The sequence below is a fragment of the Oncorhynchus masou genome, unplaced genomic scaffold (assembly GCF_036934945.1).
Source record: "Oncorhynchus masou masou isolate Uvic2021 unplaced genomic scaffold, UVic_Omas_1.1 unplaced_scaffold_7137, whole genome shotgun sequence".
Taxonomy (NCBI): domain Eukaryota; kingdom Metazoa; phylum Chordata; class Actinopteri; order Salmoniformes; family Salmonidae; genus Oncorhynchus; species Oncorhynchus masou.
In genome coordinates, this window is record NW_027013606.1 from 1 (window position 1) to 15,726 (window position 15,726).

Genomic DNA, 15,726 nt, shown 5'->3' on the forward strand with positions numbered 1-15,726 from the left:
GTCTGATAAAGAATGATGATGAAATATTACATCCATAGATAATGTAGATTAATTGGTTCATGTTCCACGGTAATTGGTGTCAATGGATCTCGTTATCCTGAAACTTTCATGATCTAAACATGGAATATTTTTTGTCAGTTTCCATAAAACTATGCATTAAGAGTAATGCAACAGTTACTTATCATTTTGAGCAGTTGTATTAATTGATAGTTAGATCACTGTAATGACCCAACCCTCCCAAGCCCCCACCATTTCTCCTTCATCCATATCCAGATAGCTGATGTTCTGAAAGAGCAGAAAAATCTGGACACCTACAAATCAGCCGGGCTAGACAATCTGGACGCTCTCTTTCTTAAATTATCTGCCGAAATTGTTGCAACCCCTATTACTAGCCTGTTCAACCTCTCTTTCGTATTGTCTGAGATTCCCAAAGATTGGAAAGCTGCCGCGGTCATCCCCCTCTTCAAAGGGGGAGACACTCAAGACCCAAACTGCTACAGACCTATATCTATCCTACCCTGCATCTCTAAGGTCTTCGAAAGCCAAGTTAACAAACAGAATACTGACCATTTTGAATCACATCGTACATTCTCCGCTATGCAATCTGGTTTCCGAGCTGGACATGGGTGCACCTCAGCCACGCTCTGGGTCCTAAACGATATCATAACCGCCATCGATAAGAGACATTACTGTGCAGCTGTATTCATCGACCTGGCCAAGGCTTTCCACTCTGTCAATCACCACATTCTTATTGGCAGACTCAACAGCCTTGGTAACTCAAATGATTGCCTCACCTGGTTCACCAACTACTTCTCTGATAGAGCTCAGTGTGTCAAATCGGAGGGCCTGTTGTCCGGACCTCTGGCAGTCTCTATGGGGGTGCCACAGGGTTCAATTCTCGGGCCGACTCTCTTGTCTGTATACATCAATGATGTCGCTCTTGCTGCTGGTGATTCTCTAATCCACCTCTATGCAGATGACACCATTCTGTATACTTCTGGCCCTTCTTTGGACACTGTGTTAACTAACCTCCAGACGTGCTACAATACCATACAACTCTCCTTCCATGGCCTCCAACTGCTCTTAAATGCAAATAAAACTAAATGCATGCTATTCAATCGATCATTGCCCGCACCTGCCCGCCCATCCAGCATCACTACTCTGGACTTTGAAATCTCCTTCCAGAATCACATTACGCATCTCCAATCAAAAATTTCATCTAGAATTGGCTTCCTATTTCGCAACAAAGCTTCCTTCACTCATGCTGCCAAACATACCCTCGTGAAACTGACCATCCTACCGATCCTTGACTCTACTCAGCAAACCGGATGTAGTCTATCACAGTGCCATCCGTTTTGTCACCAAAGCCCCATATACTACCCACCACTGCGACCTGTACGCTCTTGTTGGCTGGCCCTCTCTTCATACTCATCGCCAAACCCACTGGCTACAGGTTATCTACAAGTCTCTGCTAGGTAAAGCCCCGCCCTATCTCCGCTCGCTGGTCACCATAGCAGCACCCACTCGTAGCACACGCTCCAGCAGGTATATCTCACTGGTCACCCCCAAAGCCAATTCCTCCTTTGGTCGCCTTTCCTTCCAGTTCTCTGCTGCCACTGACTGGAACAAACTGCAAAAATCACTGAAGCTGGAGATTCCCATCTCCCTCACTAGCTTTAAGAACCAGCTGTCAGAGCAGCTCACAGATCATTGCACCTGTTCATAGCCCATCTGTATATTTATTTATTTTGCTCCTTTTGCAACACAGTATCTATACTTGCACATCCATCTTTTGCACATCTACCATTCCAGTGTTTAATTGCCATATTGTAATTACTTCGCCACCATGGCCTATTTATTGCCTTAACTCCCTTATTTGACCTTATTTACACTCCCTGTATATAGACTTTGTTTTCTTTTTTTCTACTTTATTACTGACTGTATGTTTTGTTCATTCCATGTTCAACTCTGTGTTGTTGAATCAAATTGTGTCAAATTGCTACGCTTTATCTTGGCCAGGTCGCAGTTGTAAATGAGAACTTGTTCTCAACTAGCCTACCTGGTTAAATAAAGGTGTTCTCAACTAGCCTACCTGGTTAAATAAAGGTGTTCTCAACTAGCCTACCTGGTTAAATAAAGGTGAAATAAAAAATAAATAAAAATAAAAGTGAAATTAATAGATAGTCATTTCAGATGTAATGTGTGAATTGCATTTTGAAATGGTAATACTTTGACGTTAAGTTGTGTCATTTTGAACAGGTGATTTTAGTTCAATGAACAAATTATCTTAGTTTTACGTGTATTGTATCCAAGCAATTGGATAAAGTGTTAAAGTTTTGAAAAATGTGCATTTTGATCATCGGTTGTGAGTTTTGTGTCTAGAGTTTTGGAAAATGACATCAGGGTTCTGAAATTAGTGCCAAAGTGATTGTAAAAAACTGTAATCAAATATTTCAGTTGTTGTGTATATGTATTTGTTTTATTTGATGACTTTATTATTTCATTCCAAGTCATCATCTCATCTCTATAGAGCTGCTGTCTTCAAAGTTAATAAGGAATAATTTTATGACTCCTGAATACCAGCTATCAATCACTTAGATTATGTTTTTTTTGGTAAAGATGCGTTGTGAAGCAACTGCTCTCTATCCCTCGCGATTGTGCATTCTTCTGCCTCTTCTCTCCCACTCGGTGTCTGCACCACACAGACTGGACAAGTAGGCACACAATGGATTATGGTCATTGTAATTAATTAAGACGTTTTCTGCGCGAAACTGTGTTTGTTTCTTCATGTTACTTCTATTTTTCACTAAACAATTGCATACTGACATTGTCACTAGAAGTGTATCACATCAAATCCAATCATATCCTATCATATTCTATCATATCCTGTCCTATCATATTCTATCCTATTCTATCATAGTCTATCATATCCTATCATATTCTATTCTATCCTATCCTATCACATCATATCATATCATATCATGTCATATCCTATCATATCCTATCCTATCATATTCTATCCTATCATATTCTATCCTTTCATATCCTATCCTATTATATCCTATCCTATCATATCATATCCTATGATATTCTATCCTATCATATCATATCCTATCCTATCCTATCATATCCTATCATATTTTATCCTATCACATCAAATCCTATCCTATCCTATCCTATCATATTCTATCCTATCCTATCATATTGGGGCGGCAGGTAGCCTAGTGGTTAGAGCATTGGGCCAGTACCCGAAAGGTTGCGGACAAGGTAAAAATCTGTCATTCTGCCCCTGAACAAGGCAGTTAACCCACTGTTCCTTGGCTGTCATTGTAAATAAGAATTTATTCTTAACTGAGTTGCAAAGTTAAATAAAGGTTAAATAAATATCGTAGAATAAAATATGAATGAAAATACCTTCCAAAGAAGAGTCTGCAGTCACTCTCTCCATCTCTAAGTATAAAAGGAAACTATTACAGAAGTCTGTCTCTCTCTCTTCTCTCCTGTGGTGAAGAGGAGGGAAGTATGTGGCCTTGTCTGTCCTTGTCACCTATCTCTCTCAACCTCTCCCCAGCCCTGTCTCTCAGTCTGTACAGTCTGTCCTGTCTGGGCATGCAGTGATTACTGAACCCCAGCTCAGGACAGCCAGAGAGCCAGGACATAATCGCTTCCAATCTCCAGAACACACACACATACACTCATAGCACTAAGAGACGGGCCTGTAAAAACAGCTTCTGATTGCCCATCAGGAAATAGAGAGCTGGTGCAGCAGGCTTCAGATTTCAGACTAGACCTTTCTGTCTTCTACACTTTTCTCCACATATTTTTTTTACGCCCACGTTAAAGTCATTGTTATTTGAAGGCTTTTATTGTGGGACACACATTAAATGCATTTTATAGACCATAATCAGCTTATTTTTTTCTAGAAAGATCTAATTAAATGGGATGTGTGTCTTTTTGTCAATAACAGCTTGTGCGCGATGTCTGATAATAAAGAAGTCTCGAGGTATTATACCTTATACCTTATACCTTATACCTTATGATAAGCTGTAGACCACACTATCTATCAAGAGAGATCTCATCTGTATTATTCGTAGCTGTCTATTTACCCCCACAAAGCGAAGCTGGCACAAAGACCGCTCTCAACCAACTTTACAAGGCTGTAAACAAAGAAGACACTGCTCACCCAGAAGTGGCGCTCCTAGTGGCCGGGACTGTAATGCAGGCAAACTTAAATCAGTTTTGCCAAATTTTTACCAGCATGTCACATGTGCAACTAGGGAAAATCTGTTTCCTAGACCACCATCCTAGACCACCTTTACTCCACACACAGAGATACATACAAAGCTCTCCTCCATCGTCCATTTGTCAATCTGACAGGATAACGAGATCCATTGACACCTTATTCCTGCTTACAAGCTAAAACTAAAGCAGGAAGTACCAGTGACTCGCTCAATACAGAAGTGGTCAGATGGCATGGACGCTACACTACGGGACTGTTTTGCTAGCACAGACTGGAATATGTTCGGGATTCATCCAATGGCATTGAGGAATACACCATCTCAGACATCGGCTTCATCAATAATTGCATCGTTGACGTCGTCCACACAGTGACTGTAAGTACATATCCCAATCAGAAGCAATGGATTACAGGCAGCATCCGCATTGAGCTAAAGGCAAGAGCTGCCGCTTTCAAGGAGCGGGAGACTAATCCGGAATCTTGTAAGAAATCCCGTTATGCCCTCAGACGAACCATAAATGTCAGTCCACTGACAGAAAGGCCTCATTCTTCTTCATTCAGGCATTCAATTGAAAACCACCCACATCAAAAATATCCCACTTCCTGGATGGATTTTCCTCAGGTTTTGTCTGCCATATGAGTTCTGTTATACTCACATACATTATTGTAACAGAACAGTTTTGGGAACATTAGAGTGTTTTCTATCCATAACTACCAATTATATGCACATCCTAGCTTCTGGGCCTGAGTAACAGGCAGTTTACTTTGGGCACGCTTATCATCCACATGTCAAAATACTGCCCCCAAGCCCAAAGAAGTTATTAACAGCAACGGACATGGAACAGGACAGGGCATTGTCTGGACATGAACACAAAACGACATTACAGTTTTTTACAATCACTTTGGCACTAATTTCGGAACCTTGATGTCATTTTTCAAAACTCTAGACACAAAACTCACAACAGATGATCAAAATGCAAATTTTTCAAAACTCCAACACTTTTTACCACTGCTTGGATACAATACACATAAAGCTAAAATCACCTGTTCAGAATGACACAACTTAACATCAAAGTATTACCATTTCAAAATGCAATTCACATTACATCTGAACTGACTGTCTATTCATTTCATTACAATTATCTAACTATCAATTGATACAACTGCTCAAAATGATAAGTAACTGTTGCATTACTCTTAATGCATAGTTTTATGGAAACTGACGAACAATATTCCATGTTTAGATCATGAAAGTTTCAGGATAACGAGATCCATTGACACCACTTACCGTGGAACATGAACCAACTGGACTACATTATCTATGGATGTAATATTTAATCATCCTTCTTTATCAGACCACGTTTCTATGGTCCCATGTACCACTTTTCCAGACCATGTTTTCAGATTTGACATTATTGTACACTTACTGGCCACTTTATTAGGTACACCTATCTAGTACTGGGTAGGACCCCCTTTTGCCTCCACAACAGCCTGAATTATTCATGGTGTTGCACGTTAAGATATGCCCTTCTGCACACCTCTGTTTTAAACAGCTGTTATTTGAGCATTTGTGGCCTTTCTGTTAGCTTGAATGAGTCTGGACATTCTCCTCTGACCTCTCTCATTAACAAGGTGTTTTTCCCACAGAACTGCCGCTCACTGAATGTGTTTTGTTTATCACACCATTCTCTGTAAACTCTAGAGATTGTAGTGCATAAAAATCTCAGGAGGGCAGCTGTTTCTGAGATGCTGGAATCACCATGTGTGGCATCAACAATCATACCACGGTCAAAGTTGCTAAGATTACTCATCTTGCCTGTTCTAATGTTTGGTCGAACAACATGTAAAGCTCTCTACTCTATATACTCTATATATTGAGTTGCAGGCAGCCACATGATTCGCTGTTCGAATGTAACCTTCCTTGATGAGCTAAATCAGGTCTGTAGAGCTGATGCCGTGACCTATGTCATTATGTGGGATAATGTCAGGTTCCACCATGCTCAAATGGTGTAAGTCTGGTTTCAGGCCCATCCACAGTTTACCACCCTGTACTTACCCCCATACTCTCCTTTCCTAAAACCCGATTGAGGGATTTTTCTCCACATGGAGGTGGAAGGTTTATGATAGGTGCCCTCATGAACAAGCCACCCTTCTCCAGGCCATGGATGACCCATGTAATGACATCACGGCAGACCAGTGTCAGGCCTGGATTCGCCATGCCCGAAGATTCTTCCCAAGATGTTTGGCTAATGAAAACATCCATTGTGATGAGGATGAGAAACTTTGGCCAAATCCACAAGACAGGGTTGATGGAAATATAGATTTACAGTAATCAATCTTTTGTTTTGCTTTTACAGTAAGCCAGGTGAGGAACACTGCAGTTGATGTTTTACAGTAAGCCAGGTGAGGACACTGCAGTTGATGTTTTACAGTAAGCCAGGTGAGGAACACTGCAGTTGATGTTTTACAGTAAGCCAGGTGAGGAACACTGCAGTTGATGTTTTACTGTAGTTTTTTTATTTTTTGGTAGCTAATTATTTTTGCTTTTTTTTGATTCAAAGAAACCTATGTTGTGATTTTATTGTATTTTATCCATAAATGTCAGATTTTGTTCAATGATTTTGTTCAATGATTCCAGTATTCTCTCGACTAGTCCATTTACAGTGATATATATATATATGTTTTACATGTAGTAGCATATTAAAACATGTATCACATATTTTGTACTACAATATTGAATGTTTTTACGAACAACTACACAGTGAAACTATCGGTATCTTATGTGTGGATGATCTAAATGAATGTTACTATGGTATTTCATGATAAATGAGTTATTTGAACCAATGATTTTGCAAGTGCAAGGTTTCTTTAAAGATATGAATGCACAATGCCATGTTTTGAACACAGCCTGTGTTACAAGTGATGACCGTTTTGAGTTTTGTGTCTAGAGTTTTGAAAAATGACCACTCGGTTCTGAAATTAGTGCCAAAGAAAAAACTGTAATAGACACAGGGATCAAATGGGGCGCAGACAGTTGTAGGGAAGGCAATCAACACAGGGAAGGAGTCCAGGTGAGTCCAATGAGAGCTGCTGCGAGTAATGATGGTGACAGGTGTGTATAATGAAGGGTAGCCTGGTGCCCTCGAGCTCCAGAGAGGAAGCAGGCGTAACAATATGAGCTTGTGCTTATGTGTGTTTTCTTTGTTTGTCTGTGTGCTTTGTTTGTTTGTCTGTGATTGTGTGTGATTGTAATCATTTCCATCTCCACTTCTTCTGCTGATGTATTTCAGAACATCTGTTTATCTCTGTTGCTGTCTTTTTCTTCCTCTGTTTCAACTGAATTAGAACTTTCTAACAACTTTGAAATTAAATACAGCGATGGAGAGGCAGAAAAAGGAAACAAATGAGTTGAGCAGGAGAACCTACAGTATAAAAGATGCATAATGTTTTTGGCCCTTCAGGCATAGAAACAGAGAGTGAGAGGAGAGAGAAAGTGAACGAGTGAGCAAGAAGAAAAAACAGGAGAACAGCAACATAGGAATACGGTTTCTATAATTCTCCTCTCGTTCACGCTCCAGCAAAGACCATTGCCTCCAACAGGGCGACTCGTCATCCGTGGTGAAATACACACACTCCTCCAATCGGCCGCAATGGAAAACACTTGCCAATTTGTTACCTGACTCACCACAGCAACGTGTACCCCCGCTTTACTGCACCCCGCAAACGGCCTCTTAACAAGACCTGAGGGTGAGGAAGTGAGAAGTGAGTGTGCCTGTGTGTATGTGAGAGAGACTGTGTGTGGTTGTGGGAGAAGTGTGGTTGTGTGTGTGTGAATGGTTGTGTGTGTGTGTGAATGGTTGTGTGAACAGTGTGTATGGTTGTGTGAACAGTGTGTTCTTGTTTAATTTGAATTGGCTGGGCATTTCTTCAGGAATCTGCTAGTTATTGCTGGTGGACATTTAATGTGTCTTATCCTTTCCACTTCCTGGAGATGAGCTACTGTACTGTACACAGGAAGACAAACCCGCTGGGCCACATGGTACAACATCATCACTGTTTAATGGGTTCAATGTATTGTTCACTTGAATCAGCCTGTTTCTATTGAGGACAATTAAATGATAGGCCTATCTGATTATTTTACTTTGATAGAAATGCAAATAAGTTTGTGATGCAAGGTAATAGCCATGGACTGAGGGGGTCGTGAGAACAGGAGGAGACAGAGGAGGAGAGGACAGGAGATGGGTAAAAAAGAGAAACGGAGGAGGATGAACTCTCTCCCTCGTTCACATTATTCAGGGGTGACATACGCGTGAGCCGGTGTTAGAGAGAGAGAGAGCATAGGAAGTGCATCCGTGTCAACACTCAGGCTTATAGATCAGGCCAGATGACATGTTCTCCCTCTCTTCTCTTCTCTCTCTTTTCTCTTCTGTCTCCTCTGTCTCGCTTCTCTGCTTCTCTTCTGTCTCTCTTGTCTCTCCTCTTCTCTCTGTCTTCTTTTCTGTCTTTTCTGTCTCCTCTCTTCTCTTCTGTCTCTCTTCTCTTCTGTCTCTCTTCTCTTCTGTCTCTCTTCTCCTCTCTGTCTCTCTTCTCCTCTCTGTATTTCTTCTCTGTCTCGCTTCGCTGTCTCGCTTCGCTGTCTCGCTTCGCTGTCTCGCTTCGCTGTCTCTCTTCGCTGTCTCTCTTTGCTGTCTCTCCTCGCTGTCTCGCTTCTCTTCTCTGTCTTGCTTATCTTCACTGTCTCGCTTCTCTGTCTCGCTTCTGTCTCGCTTCAATGTATCGCTCTCTTATGTCTCTCACCACTGTCTCTCTTCTCCTTTGCCCTTCTCTGTCTCACTTCTGTCTCTCTTCTCTGTCTCGCTTCTATGTATAGCGATACATCTCTTTATACTGATAAATCTCTTCTGTCTCTCTTCTTATCTCTGTCTCTCTTCTTATCTCTGTCTCTCTTCTTATCTCTGTCTCTCTCCTTATCTCTGTCCCTCTTCTTATCTCTGTCTCTCTTCTTATCTCTGTCTCTCTTCTTATCTCTGTCTCTTCTTATCTCTGTCTCGCTTCTTATCTCTGTCTCGCTTCTCTTCTCTGTCTTGCTTCTCTGTCTCCTCTTCTCCATCTTCTTCACTTCTCATTCTTCTCTCTTCTCCGTCTCTCTTCTCCGTCTCTCTTCTCCGTCTCTCTTCTCCGTCTCTCTTCTCTGTCTCTCTTCTCTGTCTCTCTTCTCTGTCTCTCTTCTCTGTCTCTCTTCTCTGTCTCTCTTCTCTGTCTCTCTTCTGTCTCTCTTCTCTGTCTCTGTCTCTCCTCTTCTCTGTCTCTGTGTCTCTGTCTCTGTGTCTCTGTCTCTGTCTCTGTCTCTGTCTCTCCTCTTCTATTCTCTGTCTCTCCTCTTCTCTTCTCTTCTCTGTCTCTTCTCTTCTCTCTCCTCTTTTCTGTCTCTCTTCTCTTCTCTCTCCTCTTTTCTGTCTCTCTTCTCTTCTCTTCTCTTCTGTCTCTCTTCTCTTCTGTCTCTCTTCTCTTCTCTGTCTCTTCTCTTCTCTTCTCTGTCTGTCGTTTCTGTCTCTCTTCTCTGTCTCGCTTCTTGTCTCTGTCTCACTTTTTGTCTCTGTCTTGCTTCTCTGTCTCGCTTTTCTGTCTCGCTTTTCTGTCTCGCTTTTCTGTCTCGCTTTTCTGTCTCGCTTCTCTGTCTCGCTTCTATGTCTCTCTTCTCTTCTCTCTTTTTACTGTCTCTTCACTCTCCCTCTTCGCTTCTCTGTCGCTTCTCTGTCTCTCCTCTTCTTCTCTTCTCTTCTTCTCTTCTCTGTTTCTCTTCTCTTCTGTCTCTCTTCTCTTCTGTCTCTCTTCTCTTCTGTCTCTCTTCTCTTCTGTCTCTCTTCTCTTCTGTCTCTCTTCTCTTCTGTCTCTCTTCTCTTCTGTCTCTCTTCTCTTCTCTGTCTCTTCTCTTCTCTGTCTGTCGTTTCTGTCTCTCTTCGCTGTCTCGCTTCTTGTCTCTGTCTCACTTCTTGTCTCTGTCTCGCTTTTCTGTCTCGCTTTTCTGTCTCGCTTTTCTGTCTCGCTTCTCTGTCTCTCTTCTCTGTCTCTCTTCTCTTCTCTCCTGTCTCTCTTCTCTGTCTCTCCTGTCTCCTCTGTCTCTCCTGTCTCTCTTCTCTGTCTCTCTTCTCTTCTCTCCTGTCTCTCTTCTCTGTCTCTGTCTCTCCTGTCTCTCCTGTCTCTCTTCTCTGTCTCTCCTGTCTCTCCTGTCTCTCCTGTCTCACCTGTCTCACCTGTCTCACCTGTCTCACCTGTCTCTCTCCTGTCTCTCTCCTGTCTCTCTTCTCTCTCTCTTCTCTGTCTCTCTTCTCTGTCTCTCTTCTCTCCTGTCTCTCTTCTCTTCTCTCCTGTCTCTTCTCTGCACTGTCTCTCTTCTCTTCACTGTCTCTCTTCTCTTCTCTGTCTCTCTTCACTGTCTCTCTTCTCTTCACTGTCTCTCTTCTCTTCACTGTCTCTCTTCTCTTCACTGTCTCTCTTCTCTTCACTGTCTCTCTTCTCTTCACTGTCTCTCTTCTCTTCACTGTCTCTCTTCTCTTCACTGTCTCTCTTCTCTTCACTGTCTCTCTTCTCTTCACTGTCTCTCTTTTCTCTTCACTGTCTCTCTTCTCTTCACTGTCTCTCTTCTCTTCTCTTCACTGTCTCTCTTCTCTTCTCTTCACTGTCTCTCTTCTCTTCTGTCTCTCTTCTCTTCTGTCTCTCTTCTCTTCTGTCTCTCTTCTCTTCTGTCTCTCTTCTCTGTCTCTCTTCTCTTCTGTCTCTCTTCTCTTCTCTGTCTCTCTTCTCTTCTCTGTCTCTCTTCACTGTCTCTCTTCTCTTCACTGTCTCTCTTCTCTTCACTGTCTCTCTTCTCTTCACTGTCTCTCTTCTCTTCACTGTCTCTCTTCTCTTCACTGTCTCTCTTCTCTTCTCTTCACTGTCTCTCTTCTCTTCTCTTCACTGTCTCTCTTCTCTTCTCTTCACTGTCTCTCTTCTCTTCTGTCTCTCTTCTCTTCTGTCTCTCTTCTCTTCTGTCTCTCTTCTCTTCTCTGTCTCTCTTCTCTTCTCTGTCTGTCGTTTCTGTCTCACTTCTTGTCTCTGTCTCGCTTCTCTGTCTCGCTTTTCTGTCTCGCTTTTCTGTCTCGCTTTTCTGTCTCGCTTTTCTGTCTCGCTTTTCTGTCTCGCTTTTCTGTCTCGCTTTTCTGTCTCGCTTCTCTGTCTCGCTTCTATGTCTCTCTTCTCTTCTCTCTTTTTACTGTCTCTTCACTCTCCCTCTTCGCTTCTCTGTCTCTCCTCTGTTTCTCTTCTCTTCTTCTCTTCTCTGTTTCTCTTCTCTGTTTCTCTTCTCTGTTTCTCTTCTCTGTTTCTCTTCTCTTTTCTGTCTCTCTTCTGTCTCCTTTTCTGTCTCTCTTCTGTCTCTCTTCTCTTCTGTCTCTCTTCTCTTCTGTCTCTCTTCTCTTCTGTCTCTCTTCTCTTCTCTGTCTCTTCTCTTCTCTGTCTCTTCTCTTCTCTGTCTGTCGTTTCTGTCTCTCTTCTCTGTCTCACTTCTTGTCTCTGTCTCGCTTCTCTGTCTCGCTTTTCTGTCTCGCTTCTCTGTCTCGCTTCTCTGTCTCTCTTCTCTGTCTCTCTTCTCTTCTCTCCTGTCTCCTCTGTCTCTCCTGTCTCTCTTCTCTGTCTCTTCTCTCCTGTCTCTCTTCTCTTCTCTCCTGTCTCTTCTCTTCACTGTCTCTATTCTCTTCACTGTCTCTCTTCTCTTCACTGTCTCTCTTCTCTTCACTGTCTCTCTTCTCTTCACTGTCTCTCTTCTCTTCACTGTCTCTCTTCTCTTCACTGTCTCTCTTCTCTTCACTGTCTCTCTTCTCTTCACTGTCTCTCTTCTCTTCTCTTCACTGTCTCTCTTCTCTTCTCTTCACTGTCTCTCTTCTCTTCACTTCAATGTTTCTCTTCTCTCTCCTCTGTCTCTCTCCTGTCTCTCTTCTCTTCTCTCCTGTCTCTCTTCTCTTCTCTCCTGTCTCTCTTCACTGTCTCTCTTCTCTTCTCTCCTGTCTCTCTTCTCTTCACTGTCTCTCTTCTCTCTCTTGTCTCTCTTCACTGTCTCGCTTCTGTCTCTCTTCTCTCTTCTCTGTCTCTCTTCTCTTCTCTCCTGTCTCTCTTCTCTTCTCTCCTGTCTCTCTTCTCTTCACTGTCTCTCTTCTCTCTCCTGTCTCTCTTCACTGTCTTGCATCTCTGTCTCTCTTCTCTTCTCTCCTGTCTTGCTTCTCTGTCTCTCTTCTCTTCTCTCCTGTCTCTCTTCTCTGTCTCTCTTCTCTCCTGTCTCTGTTCTCTTCACTGTCTCTCTTCTCTCTCTTGTCTCTCTTCACTGTCTCACTTCTCTGTCTCTCTTCTCTCCTCTGTCTCTCTTCTCTTCTCTCCTGTCTCTCTTCTCTGTCTCTCTTCTCTGCTGGCTCTCTTCTCTTCTCTCCTGTCTCTCTTCACTGTCTCTCTTCTCTCCTGTCTCTCTTCACTGTCTCTCTTCACTGTCCCTCTTCACTGTCTCTCTTCTCTCTCCCTCTTCACTGTCTCTCTTCTCTCTCCTGTCTCTTTTCACTGTCTCTCTTCTCTGTCTCTCTTCTCTCCTCTCCTGTCTCTCTTCTCTGTCTCTCTTCTCTTCTCTCCTGTCTCTCTTCTCTTCTCTCCTGTCTCTCTTCTCTCCTGTCTCTCTTTTCTCTCCTGTCTTTCTCCTCTCTCCTGTCTCTCTCCTGTCTTCTTCTCTGTCTCTCTTCTCTTCACTGTCTCTCTTCACTGTCTCTCTTCTGTCACCCTTCTCTTCTCTCTTCTGTTTCTCTTCTGTCACCCTTCTCTTCTCTCTTCTGTTTCTCTTCTGTCACTCTTCTCTTCTCTCCTCTGTCTCTCTTCTGTCACTCTTCTCTTCTCTCCTCTGTCTCTCTTCTGTTTCTCTTCTGTCACTCTTCTCTTCTCTCCTCTGTCTCTCTTCTCCGTCACTCTTATTTTCTCTCCTGTCTCTCTTCACTGTCTTCTCTTCTCTTCACTGTCTCGCTTTATTTTTCTTCTCTTTCCTGTCTTCCTTTTTCTTTCTTAATAGTTTTTTCCGTACTGTCAGTGTACTGTATTGTCTTTGCCCATGGTATGAGACACCTGGGCTGGAGTCGGTAGTAGGATGCTTCTTGCGCCGAGGCTGTAAACTTGAGACCATTGTTTACCTCTAGCGACGAGCAATCCTGTATCTGGGAGCTTAATCATAGCCTCAAGCGCATTACCATAGCATAGCGTTTCCTATTCATGAAAATTGCAAAAAAAAACTCACGTTTGTTCATCCTGCTTGGCTGAGAAATCGACAGAAAAATACTTCAACTATAATGCATTAGCATAACGCAACTTTTTCTATTCATGAAAATCACAAATGAAATGAAATAAATATATTGAAACACAAGCTTAGCCTTTTGTTAATAAAACCTCTTGATACTCCCATCCCGGATCCGGGATCGTGAATAAAGCCTCAGGCTCATTAGCATAACGCAACATTAACGATTTCTAAAATGAAATGAAAATAAAATGAAAATAATGCGCCTGCTCTCAAGCTTAGCCTTTTCTTAACAACACTGTCATCTCAGATTTTCAAAATATGCTTTTGAACCATAGCAATTCACTAATTTGTGTAAGAGTATGCAAAGCTAGCTTAGCATTTTGAGTAGCATTTAGCACGCAACATTTTCACAAAAACCAGATAACCAAATAAATAAAATCATTTACCTTTGAAGAGCTTCGGTTACATAGCAAATGTTCAGTTTTTCCTGAAAGAATCTTTGTGTAGGAGAAATCGCTCCGTTTTGTACATCACATTTGGCTACCGAAACGGACCGAAAATTCAGTCACCAACAACGTCAAACTTTTTCCGAATTAACTCCATAATATCGACCGAAACATGGCAAACGTTGTTTGGAATCAATCCTCAAGGTGTTTTTTCACATATCTCTTCATTGATATGCAGTTCGTGGAAGCCTGCTTCCCCCTCAGAATCGCATGGAAAAATACCAGCAGCTGAAAAAGCAGCACCAATTTCGACGGAGGACACCGAGGCGGACACCTGGAAAATGTAGTCTCTTATGGTCAATCTTCCAATGATATGCCTACAAATACGTCACAATGCTGCAGACACCTTGGGAAACGACAGAAAGGGCAGGCTCATTCCTCTCGCATTCACAGCCATATAAGGAGACAATGGAAAACGGGCCTCAAAATCCTGCTGGTTTCCTGGATGCCGTTTCATCTTGATTTTGCCTGTAGCTCCCGTTCTAGGGCACGCACAGAGAATATCTTTGCAGTTCTGGAAACGTCAGAGTGTTTTCTTTCCAAAGCTATCAATTATATGCATAGTCAAGCATCTTTTTGTGACAAATATCTTGTTTAAAACGGGAACGTTTTCATCCAAAAATGAAATAGCGCCCCCAGAGTTTCAAGAGGTTAACAACACTGTCATCTCAGATTTTCAAAATATGCTTTTCAACCAAAGCTACACAAGCATTTGTGTAAGAGTATTGATAGCCAAGCATAGCATTAAGCCTAGCATTCAGCAGGCAACATTTTCACAAAAAATAAGAAAAGCATTCAAATAAATCATTTACCTTTGAAGAACTTCGGATGTTTTCAATGAGAGACTCTCAGTTAGATGGCAAATGTTCATTTTTTCCCAAAGATTATTTGGATAGGAGAAATCGCTCCGTTTTGTTCATTACTTTTGGCTAAGAAAAAAAAACGAAAATTCATTCACTACAACGCCAATTCGATGCATAGTCGAGCATCTTTTTGTGACAAAATATTTTGTTTAAAACGGGAACGTTTTTCATCCCAAAATTAAAATAGCGCCCCCTATATCCAACTGGTTAATTCTCAAATGTCAGTTTTTCTTCTTTTGTTCAGTTTTCGCTAACTGCTACAGTCTGGTCTTCTTATTCCTATGGGCTAACCTTACTACAGGTGAGTGTTTTGTGGCCACACACACACACACACACACACACACAATATCTCTTATTGTTTCAGTCTATCCCATACCTCAGTTCTAGACAGATGTTGATTAAACACCTCTATTTTTTGAGAGTTGTCCCAAACACATGTTTTTCGTATACACATGCTATCAGGCCAACATAGGGAACAGACATTTCCTTTATAGTGAGTTAGCTTTACATTCCTTCTTGGGCTCCAGATCAGATATGACCTCATCAGAATCTCTGAAACCTCTGAATAGTTCTTAGGGTTGGGGTCAATTTGAATATATTTCAGTCAGTTTGGGGATACATAAGTTAATTGAACCCAAACCTGGTTGTTATCATAGACAGTTATCCTTTGCTAGTTTGGTCACTACACAGACTTTCTCAAGATGTGTTCCTTTAAAAAAACCTTTCACATTGGACTATCTCTGGAGTTCAATTACATCATTACATTATATCTGTCTGAATGCTCTGATATCGTGTTGGCATAGACAGCTAGTGACTACA

The 15,726-nt window shown here is 41.9% G+C and overlaps 1 protein-coding gene across 1 annotated transcript; it reads right to left on the minus strand.

Moving 5' to 3' along the window:
• Positions 1 to 10,227: 10,227 nt before the first annotated feature.
• LOC135537153 (luc7-like protein 3) lies at positions 10,228 to 11,603 on the minus strand (the record flags this gene model as incomplete). Its single annotated transcript, XM_064963354.1, has 2 exons — positions 10,228 to 10,354; positions 11,544 to 11,603. Coding segments are annotated over 2 exons (187 nt in total), but the record flags the coding sequence as incomplete, so codon positions are not given.
• Between the last annotated feature and the right edge of the window lie 4,123 nt (positions 11,604 to 15,726).